Raw genomic sequence first — 13,795 nt, forward strand, 5'->3', positions numbered from 1 at the left:
AAACGGCCATGAAATGAAACTTATCGTGATTGTCGATTACTTACGAGTGGGACCATGTTGGCAGCATGAGATTACTCGTGAATATCACCTTCCCTTCAGGACAAAATGTTTTATCTAAAAAAAAAAATGCCAAAACAGCAAACACAACAACTTTTAGAAATCATTCTTCTGAACTCGTGAGCAATGAAATCGTCGGATGTCTGTTCGTGCTTACGCAATACGAAGTTTAACCTAACTTGTTCGTGAATTAATATTGCTTTGTTTGGTTTTATCTCTTCCCTTTCGCCTCATACATCATGTGACATGAGAATCACCCCTTTCCCATTGACCTGCCTCCTTGACGTCATACTATATTTTTACAGTTGAAAAGTTGAAAAGTTTTGGATGTCTGGTGATGATACTGGATTCTTAAACGATACTTTGTCGTTACACACTATAAAGAATATTGCAGCATTATAAAGTAAAAGTAAGGTAAATAGTTTCACTTTTTTCTGAATACGCGGTTCTATACTCATTTCACAGGAAATTTCAGATCAGTTCGTACGTGGATGACGCATATCAATATCTCTGTTTAAGCCTATGATGGCGGGGGAAATATAGGATGATTTCCAGAAAAAGTAACCCATTTACATGTATTTTCAAACATGTTTATAGACATGATTTTACACACACACACACACACACACACACATACACCCTCACACATACACGTATACAAAAATTTAACAGACTTATGACACTGGGACAAAGAAATTATATCTAAATGTACCGAGTGAAAAACAACTGCTAATTTTCAGTGTAAACACGGCACAGTCGTCTGGTTAAAAAAAAAAAGGAACTTGGGGGAATCTTTTCAAACTTGTGTGAACGTTATGAGGTCTTTATAAATGAGAATGAGCATGTAGTGCTTTGACTTTTTGCAACAACAAACAAATCACGATCATCGATTACTTACGTTTATAACTCACTTCACAGGAATTTATAGACCAGTCTTTATCAATATCCCTGTTACAGCGTATGATGACAGGAGGAAGATATGAAATTAAATCTCGGTCATTTTAGACATAATTCTACATCAAAAGAAGAGCACCTTGCAGACCTGTGACGCCAAGACAAGGAAATCACGTGACATTCAAACGTACCGAGAGAAAAAAAATCCAACTGCTATATTTCATAATTATTTTTATAATTATTACTCGGATTTAAACCTTGGGAAGCTTCAATGCTTTTCTTTGCCTCATTTGACGCGTAGCGCGAAGATGATCCCTGCAAAGTCTTGAATGAATCCAGGGTAACGAAGTCGATACAGGTAATCGAAGTAGTCGTCTTCTACGAATCGGACGATGGCAGAATCAAGCTGACCCCGTCGGTACTCGGGCGCAGTGTGAATGTATTTCTCCCTCATCGCTATGAGGATGATGCCACCTGGACATAAAAAATGGAAAGGGAGAGTCAGTAAGTTAATATTATTCAGCAAAATTTCACGTTTGCAAAGTTACAGGTAGTCTCAGTTACACAACTAACATCGTCCCGGTTGTGTGATTTAGGAAATAATTATTCAAGTGTTTGTCCAACTTGTACTTTACTTGTTAGTGTGGAAATGTGGAAATTAATGAGGCAATTTCTTGACGATTTAGCAGCCGATGTTTTACCTGGTTTGACGACACGACGGAATTCTGGAAAGACTGCTTGGTTCACGTGGGAAGGCATAAATCCGCCAACGCAGAGGAGCGCATCAAATGAGTCTGGGGGGAACGTAAATACTTTCCATTACAAACAATCTGTCAAACGTCTGGAGTGGAAAGTCGTATCATACCAGCAGCTTTCCACACAACATGCAAATGAATTGACAAGGTGCATCTTTATTATCCAAAAGGTCCCTCATAATTTGCGGTGTGAGTATATATAGCGTACTTTAGATCTGCGACGCTTATCCTACGACGAGGCTATAGTTTTTGGCGAAAGAAAAGTTGTTTTACGCATGCACGAGACAGGTTTTCTTATTGTCCCAGCCTGTCCAACTCCGGACGAGGCGCCTCATAGACGTATAGCCCCGTAGACATAGAGCTCGCTGGTATCATAATGTGGTACATCGAGTGCATTTTGTTTCCCAGAAAAATACAATGTGAAGAGAAATCATAGAAGACAAAACAACAAACGAAGGGACGCCCACACCTTCTGGTTTGTGTTAGGCTAAGTTCAGAAGTGAATAACAATATATGGCATATTTTTATACACTGTACTGTAGAATATGAATCTGGAAAGCGAAACAAAAGTGTGTAAAACAGATATCCTAACTGTGACGATAAAAATATAGTGAATAATGTTCTTTCGGATCTCTTGCAGTACAGCGATTATTCGTTATTCCTTTTCCTATTCATGAACAAAATGTACTTGATTCAATGTCACGCAATGATTGCTCTTTTACAAATTGTTACTCGCCACCCCCCCCCCCCCCCCCCCCCGATGCTTGCCATACAACGTGAGGCTTAGAGGAATTTTTGTAAACGTACATTGCTTTTAACATGTCTACATGTCATCTGCTAAGTTCACAAGGCTCACTGATCTCAGATTCATGTTTTCGTATTTTCCTTCTATTTGATTATCCTAATCATTAATCTTCAATTCCAGTTTCAACATTAACTGAGATTAGATATGTCATTAGTAATCTTTGTTTTGATTTTGTTCCGGCGTCGAATTTACACCTCTGAAATATTCAACCCACCGTCATCAAAAGGCAGCTTGTCCTTCATGACGTCACAGTTGTGCAAGCTGTCGTACAGACCGGTCAGTTTGGCCATCTCCAGAGACTTGTCAGAAATGTCCACGCCCACGATATTTGTGAAACCCAGTTTCCTCAGCTGTTAACGGTAAATTAAAGGTATCATGTAAGTATCACTCCTTCGTATCATCGATTGTACGATAAAACTCGCATACGATGACAAGTTTAGAGAGTGAATGATTTGATCGCAAAAAACGCGTTAAGCGTCATTTTCAAACATGCTAAAAGTAAGTCCATCATCAGATAAAGCAAAATAAAACCTTTCCAATCACATACTTCACATGTTGCAAACAAGAAATATTGAATAATATCCCACATGCTATTATCATTTTTTTAGTATTTGTTTAGCAGGTTTAATTGCAAATTGAAAAGAATGGATAGAGCTCGTTTTCCATTCAAACTCTTCAATCGCAACAAAAGAGCAATTCTCTCTGATAAAAACTCTTAGAAAACAGTCGGGGTTTCTGTCAAACCATCAGGCAAAATGCCATTCTGTTCAAGAGGCACCTCAAACAATGTCAAAGCAGATGGCACAATAACATAAGTTACGTTTAGATGGTGATCCTTAGCTGACTTCAAGGATAAGCTCGTCGTAAAAAGGGACATTCCAGACGATTTTCATAATTTCACATCATGTAGTACATAAATCGACAACTCCATGTATAGATTTGTGGAATTTATTGTGGTTCTTGAGCAGAGAAGCAATACTTTGAACAACTTTAAACAAATTACACTGAACAAGGATGTTGACATGGGGTTCACATATTTCAGAAATGTAGCAGTGTAATTCCATTGCAATACCGCTTGCTTGCGAGTTCACCTGTGTATAATCTATGTATGCCTTCTTCTTTTGTTCTGCTTCCTTGAGCCCCAACTCATGCACTCTTATGGTGACTCTGTCATGTCATCATCCTTGTTCATTGCAATTTGTTCTAAATTTTGAAAATACGCTTATTCTTCATCAAAATTATCACAAATTCAGAAACTATGTCCTCAGTATAACTAATTTATAGCTGTTCAAATGTACAAATCTGAAAATCATCCGGAGGTCTCCTTTAAGTATGGGGCACCAAGTGTCGCATGGTCTCTTTCGTCACGAAATAGGTCATTTCGTAGCGAAATTATAATTTCATAGACGGAATTGTCTTTCTGTTGACGAAATTGTCATTTCGTGACGAAATGACCGATTACGTGACGGAAGACACCATGCGACACTTGGCGCCCCATACGTAAGTACTAGCTTATCCTCAAAGATAATGATCACCGTCTGAACGTAACTATAGTTGTCTTTCTGTGTGGTCGTGATTTGGCGGGAATTTTCCAGAGTTTTCAGAGAAAGTTTTGCTCGCTCCTGGCTGGCTGAATTACAACGAATAGATTAGCTTCAGGAAAGACATGGTAGTTCTTTTTATATATATATTAAAGGGATCGTATAGTTTTGGTTGATACCTAAGCTCAGGTTCCAAACATTTTGGGGTGAAATAATGAGAAACCTCTTATAAAAAATGAAAGAGCATGTTATTCCATGAGGTATTCAACGTTTATCTGATGAAAATTGGTTTTGAAATGGCTAAGATACCCAAAACAGAGCAATCCTAATAAAAGTGGGACCCAACTTTTATTACGATCGCTTTGTTTTACTTTGTTTTTGGATGTCTCAGCCATTCCAAAACCGATTTTCATCAAATAAACTTTGACCACGCGCGTTACGGGCTGAAAATATGTCCCCTGAAATCAGGATCTGTAAATCTCAGATTTACATGCCAAGGTCAAAGGTGAATAATTGATGTCAATGATTTGTGTCTGGACTGTATTTTATCTACTTATCGGCGACGATTTGAGGACATTATATGCTACTTTGTGGTGTCATCTCTGGTGTGTGCCTGGAACTCATATCCGTGAACTGGTGCATCAGTCCCATCCATGGCAGCTGGTGTAAGAACCAACAGATACAAAGGTAACCCAGGAACTAAAACTTTCAAGTACAAATTACCGAAAGGTATCACAAATGACAGCATCTTGTATGTCCTTGTCCTCATAAAAACTGCTCACAAAATTGTGCCTGAAGGGCTGAATGGAACTGATTTCTATCTTGGGGAACTAACTCAAGTGTACCCCAACCTGAACATTAAAATTTGCCGCCATTTTGTCATATCGAGGGTCTCAATTTAAGCATGGACCGCTAGGTTCATGATTTAAGCGACACCAATGACGACCCTAACACATCGACCCTTCACAATGACTCTATTGAGAATGATCCCGAGGAAAACGCAGTCAATCAAAGCGAGGACAATGGCGCTCCGCGGAATCAATGTCAGCTGTGAGATCTTCAGTGTGACTCCAATGAACGGATTTGTATGCGCTGCAGGTGCATCAATCAACGGGTAGACCAGCTTTCAATGGACCTGAAGAAAGTCCAACATGCCGTGGAAGCTCTACTTGACACCCCACATAGTGATGCATCTACTACAACATCTCATCTCCCCCATTCATCCCAAGGCAGATCGAACACGCGGCAAACATCATCATCTTCACTCCACCCGCCAACTAGAACTCGGCCTCAGCATCCTCATCCAGTGTCCGGACATCATCCACAATTACACAACAACAACAACTATCTCAACCAGCAACAACCAGTTCCATCTCATCAATACCAACCTCCGAATCTTCCCACACATCAGACACACCCACTTGCTCTACAAAGAGGTGCCAGTGAACAACCCCATTTCGGTCGACCTCTCAACCAACCAACGAGAATGGCGACATCACCAATTCCACCACACATGGTCTTCAATGAACCACATCGACATCTCGACATCTGCGATACATGCCAAGCTATGCTTCCGTATTGCAAGCCCCACCCCAGATTCGCGGTGAGTCCCCATTGATGCCAAACTTTGGTTCGCCATTGAGTCACGGGAGCCTATACTACCTCCTAGGGAGTGAAAAGTGCGGTGAACCAAATCATCGTGCCTTGTCATGCAGACACACCTATCAGCTGCAATGTAGGAAATGTGCAAACTACGGCCATAAGGAAAAGTTCTGCCAATTCTAGGTCCTTGGCCAAGAAGAGAGAGCCACTGAAGATAACGCTGACTCTGTACGCATCCCCACTCAGGTATTAGAACAGAAAACAATTAATCTCAGTGATAATAATGACGATTACATTGATGAGTATAGTAAATGTTACCTTAATTTATCAAAATGTAAGGGGTTAAAACTTGGTCATATAAATGTACGAAGTTTGTTTGATAAACTGGATGAAGTCCGATTTATGTTATCCAAAATTAAGTTTGATATTTTATGTATATCTGAAACATTGCTGCATGAAAGAATTCAAGATAATTTAATTCAAATCCCTGATTATACGGTAATAAGACAAGATAGACGAAATAATCGGCGCGGAGGAGGAGTATGTATGTACATCCATACTTCGCTAACTTTTATGAAACGTGATGAGCTCTGTAATGATGTTCTTGAGGCTGTTTGGATTGAGTTACCACGGACAAAGTTTAACAAGTTGATTGTTGGTTGTCTTTATAGACCCCCAAATGCTGATAGTTTGTATATGGATATTCTATTTGATACTTTAGAAAGAATTATGACGGAAGATAAAGAACTTATAATCCTAGGGGATATGAATTATGATTATAAAAGAAATGATGTAATAAGTGATACCAGTAATCAAGTTAATGATATTGAGAATTTATTTATGATGACCCAACTTGTGAGTGAACCAACTAGGGTTACTGAAACCAGTTGTAAATGCCTTGATCATGTATTGACTTCTATACCCGAATATCATGATTTTTGTGGAGTCGCAAAGATCTCCGTCAGTGACCATTATCTGATTTATACGTGTATGGTATTTCATAAGAAAGAGTATGGACATAATTTGATACATTTTCGTGATTATAGTAAGTCTGATTCTACTCATTTTATTGATGATTTAGAAAAGTGTAATATATTTCATTCAGAAAATGATATGGACGATAACATGGAAATGAAATGGAATAGATGGAAATCTACATTCATGGACATATGTGATAAGCATGCTCCGATTCAACAATGTAAGTTGAAACGAAGACATAATCCATGGATGACACCAGACATTATCAAGTTGATCTATGGAAAAGATTTTTTGAAAAAAAAAGTCTGTTTCTGTCAAAGCTTCAGAAGTCTTGTCAGAATATCGGAAAGTCAGAAATAAGTTATCTGAAGAAATTAGATTGAGTAAGAAACTGTATTTAGATAATGTCACTCGAAAGTATGGTAAAAACAGTAAAGTATTATGGAAGGAATTGAATAGAATTCGAGGTGACAATAAGTATATGTCTATTATACCTGGTGAACGTGATGGTGATAAATTAAACAGGTTTTTTGTTAATGTTGGTGAAACAATATCTAGATTTTTTTAAAGACGAAGCTTTTAAATGGTATCACCTGCAGTGTATTCATTCTTTTCAATTCAATAGTATCGACTCAAATAGAATCTTTACATTACTATCGAATCTACCAACAGATAGTAGTATTGATGTGTTAGAAATGGATGCAAAACTATTGCAGGTTGCTGCACCAGTGATTTATACCTCTCTTTGTAGTTTGTTCAATGAAAGCTTGACAACTGGTCAAGTACCAGTAGAATGGAAGAAAGCAAGAACTACACCTGTTTACAAAGGCAAGGGTTCGAAGAATGACCCTACCAATTATCGGCCAATCTCTGTAGTTTGCCATATATCTAAACTCTTGGAAAAAGAGGTCCAAAAACAGTTTCTGAAATATCTCCAGAGCAACGATTTAATCAATATTGATCAATTCGCTTTCCTTCCCGAACATTCAACGCAAACTTGTTTGCATCGTGTTGTGGATGACTGGTACGAAGCGTTTAACAACAATGAATGTGTAGTAGCCTGTTTTCTTCATATATCTAAATGTTTTGATAGTATTGATATGAATATTTTGTTTACCAAGCTTAAATGGTACGGAGTTCAGAAATATGACTATAAATGGTTCTCCAGTTATTTACATGATCGAAGTCAAGCTGTCCGGGCGCATGGGTCTTTGTCAAAGTTCCGTGATATTAGAGTGGGTGTGCCCCAGGGTAGTATACTAGGACCCCTTTTATTTTTGTTATTTATGAATGATATAACGCAGTGTCTTAGATTTTCACTTTGCAATATATATGCGGATGATGTGGTTATATATACCACCAGTAGGTATGTTGATGAAGCATCCCCACGTCTGCAGTCAGATCTGAATGATTTATATCTTTGGTATACTAGGAATAAGTTAAAGATCAACGTTGATAAAACCAAAGTGATGGTTTTGAGTATTTCCAAAAAATATGATCTGAATATTTGTATTAATGCTGAACGTATTGAGCAAATTCACAGTATTAGGTACTTAGGTATTGAAATTGATGATAAGTTATTATGAAATAATCATGTACGACAGTTAACGAAGCAGCTAGGTTGTAAAATTTATTCACTACAGAAAATGCGTAAGTTTGTCAATCAAAATGTGTTGAATTTTCTGTATCTCTCTCTAATACATCCTGGTATAGATTATGCTTCTTCTGTGTGGGGCCATTGCTCTTCTAAATCACTGGATAATTTGTTTCGTCTGCAAAAGAGAGCAGCAAGAGTGGTGAAAAGTAATTATGATTACGTTAATAGTCATGGTGTTGATCTTATCAAAGAACTTAAATGGAAATCATTTGAGCAACGACGAGATTATTTCTTGGCAACATTAATGTACAAATGTGTATATGGTTTTATTAGCCCCCACTCGTATGGTTAATGAAATAGAAATGGTCTGTGACAGGCATTCTCATAACACTCGTTCAGCCGACTCGATCAATGTGGTCATTCCAAAACCAAATCTTGGATGTTTTAAGAAGTGCTTTCGCTTCTCAGGAGCACAAGTATGGAATTCACTACCAGACATTTTACAAAATGCCCGGACTGTTCAGAATTGTTATATTTTTTTGTAATATGTACATGTTGTTGTGACCATCTCAGCTGCAGAAAATATTTCCTGTCGTTTTTATTGTGTGTGTGTGTGTGTGGTGTATGTGTGTGTGCGCGCGTGTATGTGTATGTAAGTGTGTGTGTGTGCGCGCGCGTGTGAGTATGTGTGTATGTGTGTGTATGTGTGTGCGTGAGTGTGTATGTGTATGTGTATGTGTGTATGTGAGTGTGTGTGTGAGTGAGAGATTGGGTGGATATGAGTATTCTACTGTCATGTGCTCCCTTTGAAAAGAGTGACATCTATGCCGGCATTTATGCCAATATGAATTCTAATGCTTAGTCCAGATTTGTTTTTCTTTGTCTTTCTCTGCTGTCTTCTCGCCAAAGGAGTTGCAAAGCGAATTTTATAACATGAATTTTATATTGTTAATAATTAACTATTCATCTGATTTGATATTTCAATTACTGCAGCTGATTTGGATTTTATACTGATGACAATTCATTGTAATGACTGAATTTTTGTTTGTATTTTTATGTTTTATCTCAGGACCTTGATGAAAAACAGCTCATGCTGATCAAGCTATCCTGAATAAATATGTTTCAATGAAATAAAATAAAAATAAAATTCCTCTAAGAATGGTATGCTCTGTACTATTTTTACAAGTGGTTTCTTAAAATCTTGCATAAAGTTACAAGCCATCCTTACCTCTACCAATACTATACCATCCCTTTAAAGTATCGATTCTGTAGCTAGTGCTGTGCTTCTGTTTTTGTAAAATTTCACTAAATGCTTTATCGTTTGCTTGGCTTTTGTTTCGCTTTTTCCATTCAATAGGCTTCACACTATCTTAACGTATAAAAGAAAAAAAATTCCTGGGCCCCATTTCATAAAAGATGTTATGCCGTCAACTCTTGCTGGAATGGCAACTTCCCATAACACTGACAACCAATCAGGAATCTTGATTCTTGTTGCCATGTCACAATTGCCATTCCAGCTGCAAGAGTTGCTATCGTATCAACTTTTTATGAAATGGGGCCCTGACCTCTTTGGCATCCATTCCGGTTCCACAGGGGCAGTCAAGTATTCGTGATCCGCTGTCTGGTAGTAGTAGTCCAGCAGTTTTTTCGGCTCCAACCCGTGGGCCGGTGTACCCAGCCTGGCAAAGGTCCTATAAATAGGTAAATATTCATTCATTCATTCATTCTTTATTTCATTTCATAATATTTTGATATATTTCATATATTTCAAAATATGACAATAAATGGAAGACAGACCTTGCGGAAATCTCTCTCTCTCTCTTTCTTTCTTTTTGTTTTTTCTCGTATAATCTTATGGTAACAAAGATGACCTCGAAAATTCTCGATAGAGGAGTAATAATGGGAGTAGTTTCGGCATTGATAGTAACGATAGTACTATAAGGTCAGAGTAACTTACCTGACCTTTAAATGTCATGAAATTCTTCCGTCGAGATGTTTTTCATTGCAACTGATTGACAAATTGCCCTACATCGACGTAAATAAGCACTGAATTGATCAGTGTTTTAGTAGTAGCCATGATAAAAAATCCTGCTCGAGTATGTACGCTCATGATTTTTTATCATGGCTACTACTAAAAACTGATAGTACGTATAAGGTCAGGTAACTTACCTGACCTTATAGTACTATCGTTACGAGTACTTTGAAAAGGTCGAAGAACTTATAGCATTAGGCCATATCATACGGTACTACAGTGAAATCCCGTTATAACCAGAAAGAAGTCATTTGTCCCTCAAATTTTCTTTCGTTTATAGCAAGATTTCGTTATAACAGAACAAATAAACAATTAAAAAACCAAAACAAAGAGCGGATAATGTCACGGCCTGAATTTTTACTTCATTGTAACGGGAATTTTGCTATAACCGGAATTTTGCCATAACCTTGTTCGTTATAAAGGTAGTGCACTGTATACCAACGTAGTCTTACAGAAAGTCACAAATAGATGCGCAGAATAAAAAAAAAAAGTTTAATATCTAACACTGAATTATTCATGTTTACACTGTATTATTCCTTTGTTTATCACCTGATTACTTTGTCGTTTGTGCGTGTATGTTATATTAAAAGTCGTTGACATTTATTTTGAAATAAATGCGGAAAAGCATCTGTAAACAAGGCTAAACATAACAAACTTGTACAACTTGTTTATTATGCCAAAAATGGCTTCATGTACTGCTGGATTAACATAAATGTCACTCAGGTACCAATTCATGTTCTCTCTTGCCACTCTATAGCCTGAATTATAACGAGAGAACGCAGTCACCAAGTCCATTTGTCACTGAAGATCCATACCAGCAACGATTACACTGCTTCTCGTGTTAAATTGATGCCAGACATGCCAGATGGTCGGTTTGTGCAGCGTGTGTGTCAGTGCTTAATTTCCATCCATTCTCGTATTTGTTTTCTACTGCATTTATATCGCCCATCCTCTTGCACAAAACTTGTACAACTAATATTCTCCCCCCAAACTGTCACATGACTGAAAGAAGTGTCGTCCAGATACCGATTAGTGTTCTCTCATGCAACAAACCAACAATAATTACTCTAAGCATGACGTGTAATGGCAATCGCGCACGATGTCCGCAAGGCCTACTTCACTAGACAATGCTCATCAGCAAAGTCACGTACTGATTTTCACGCTTTCAGATTTGTCTTACCCTTTCCAACGCCATTTTTACTATGGTTTTTCCCGACCTTTTCAGAATACATTTCGCATATATATAAAAGTGTCGTTTATGGGGAAAGTGGAGAAGGGGTGGGGGGGGGGGGGTGGGAGGAGAAGAAATGTCGAGATTGGAGCGCAGTTCGTCCAATCACGAGATTATTCTTCGAGAGAGGTTACGAAGTCCAAGTGTGTGTATCATTTTGTCATTAACTCTAGACTGCCAGAGAAATCTAACCCTGAGTAAACTTTTTAAAGTAGTTCTGTGATAATGGTTACAATATGGAAGCGACCCAAGAGTCTTTGCGCATCAATTTGTTGTTTTGATTGTTGTTGTTGATATCATTGCTTTGTGTCTATGACGTTTGCAGGAACATATTACGTGTTGTCTAGAGACGCTTAGCACTTTTGAGCCATAGTCGAATAATAAATTGTCAATGCTATTGTCGACATTTGAGCAAGTCTAATCCGACTGTACTGCTCTTATCAAAGGTGAAGGCACTATATATGTGTTGCCCTATCAATTCAGAGCGTAAGGAACTGGGTGTAATTAGCCTGTAATAGAGAGAGATAAAGAATTGAATATTGAATTCTAATTGTCATTCATATGTTTTCTAGGGAAAAAATAGCGTAATATTTTCCTGTATGAGAGTGCAGATGAGAAAACAAAATGGTTATTTTATACGACCGCAGCATCCTCTTTTACGAAGCCTCATTATTATGATTGTAAGCTAGTATTGGTTAAATTGATTCATGATCCCTATGATTCATGATCATTCCCTATTTTGATATTACAAACGGGTCGTTTTCGAGACAATGTTTTGCCTGAAGTTGTGCGCTAAAACTTTTTTGAAAGCAATTAATGGGACGTGCATATATTTCTAAAATAATAAGCAAATAATCAACGTTAGTGAAGGTGATGGGACAAACTATCACTTCCGAGGCGATCTGGATGTAGCTATCTTTCCGAAGCGCAGCTGAGGAAAGATAGCGTACACAATATGTAGATCGCCGAGGAAGTGATAGTTTGTCTCATTGCCTGAAACTAAAAGTTGATTAGTTGCTTTATATTCCACATCTAGGGTCCTAGAAATTCCCATTTTATTCCACAATTGAAACCTCTTTAGCTGTCTTTAGGTATCCTTAGGGCTTAGGCTACCTGTGCGCGTAGATGACAAAACAATGAGTTTCCTGCGCGCACCGCGCGGCACCGAAGTGAAAGTGCGTTGCACTGTGTACACTTTGTACTATCAAGTGACCTAGGTCATATGGTAGTCCACAGTGCAACGCACTTTTATTTCGCGCGTACTCATCTTGCATTAGGACTGTGTGGACTGTGTGGAGATCAGCGGCGAAACAAAAGGGACTATCAACATAGAGTGTAACGAACTTTTCTTCTCAGGTGATGTGATGGGCAAAACTACGCTTCATCACGTGATCAGCTCTGGACCAATCCTATTGCAACATTCTTAGTATGTGGAATATAAACAGAACTATCGGCTTTCGGGAAGACTGCCAGATTAATGTATCCAATTATGATAGGTCAATTGAAAAAAAAAAACCCACAGTAACAATAACTTCAGCACAAGATTTGAGGAGAAATAAAGAGTAAAGAAAGAAACAAAGAATCAGTACAGATACAGAAGGTGATCCGAGAGGATACTCGGATCACCTAACAAGAAACAAACCTAAGATCACTTTAGACTTTGATGTTCTGACAGGGGTAGTCAAACCCATCAAACCCATAATATTTAATTAAAAAAAAAGCACAATCATATCTCAAATTTTCAGCGAAATCACCTTCCATTTCAGCTTTCTTGGTTTAAACGTCTACGACTACATCCGTTTCGAGATAACGAATCATAATGATATAATGGATATAAATGACAAATACATATTCCACAATTTTGGAATGGGCTATTCTTGCTATATTGTAATCTGACCGTATGTATATTTCTGCTATCTTGCATATTCATTGGTTCGCGGTTGTGTCTTAAATTGTGCGTTCTGCGCTATTTCACAGGTAAAATGTGATTCGTCATCACAAAAATCATGTGAAATATCAGGAAAACAATGTTTTGGTTTTTGGTAGATATGAATTCACTAAAGCTTTAAATTGATTTGTAATTTGCCCTTTGCCTTACTTCATTGTAAGGAAAATATTCTTTTAAAAAAATTGAATGTTAGAAGACTGTTATGGCTATACAGTATTGCTATAGTTGGCTTTATACGTTTGATTGTTCTTTTTATAATCTCCGACTGTAAACGGGTAACGTGATGACTCACTGCAAATGCAGTGTCATTCAAAGGAACCTGCTATATCCCAGAAAAAGTAGGTCATAGCGACAC

At 37.8% G+C, this 13,795-nt stretch overlaps 1 protein-coding gene across 1 annotated transcript; it reads right to left on the reverse strand.

Moving 5' to 3' along the window:
• Positions 1–1,237: 1,237 nt before the first annotated feature.
• Positions 1,238–4,927, reverse strand: LOC139713247 (methyltransferase-like protein 27). Its single transcript, XM_071624992.1, has 4 exons — positions 4,904–4,927; positions 2,726–2,861; positions 1,653–1,745; positions 1,238–1,425 (listed from the first exon to the last, which is right to left on the reverse strand). Exons 1-4 carry the CDS (start codon positions 4,925–4,927, stop codon positions 1,238–1,240), a joined length of 441 nt encoding a protein of 146 aa, XP_071481093.1.
• Positions 4,928–13,795: the final 8,868 nt, after the last annotated feature.

Source organism: Diadema antillarum, unplaced genomic scaffold (assembly GCF_040938485.1).
Source record: "Diadema antillarum isolate AM-2024a unplaced genomic scaffold, OU_Dant_1.0 seq00001930_RagTag, whole genome shotgun sequence".
Classification (NCBI taxonomy): Eukaryota; Metazoa; Echinodermata; class Echinoidea; order Diadematoida; family Diadematidae; genus Diadema; species Diadema antillarum.

Excerpts from the sequence above, each read along its gene's own strand:
- LOC139713247 (XM_071624992.1), bottom strand. The coding sequence starts at position 4,927 with ATGGCGGCAAATTTTAATGTTCAG. Across the intron at positions 1,746-2,725 it reads CAAGCTGCCTTTTGATGACG|ACTCATTTGATGCGCTCCTC; the intron begins GTGGGTTGAATA and ends CGTTCCCCCCAG. Across the intron at positions 1,426-1,652 it reads CCGTCGTGTCGTCAAACCAG|GTGGCATCATCCTCATAGCG; the intron begins GTAAAACATCGG and ends TTTTATGTCCAG.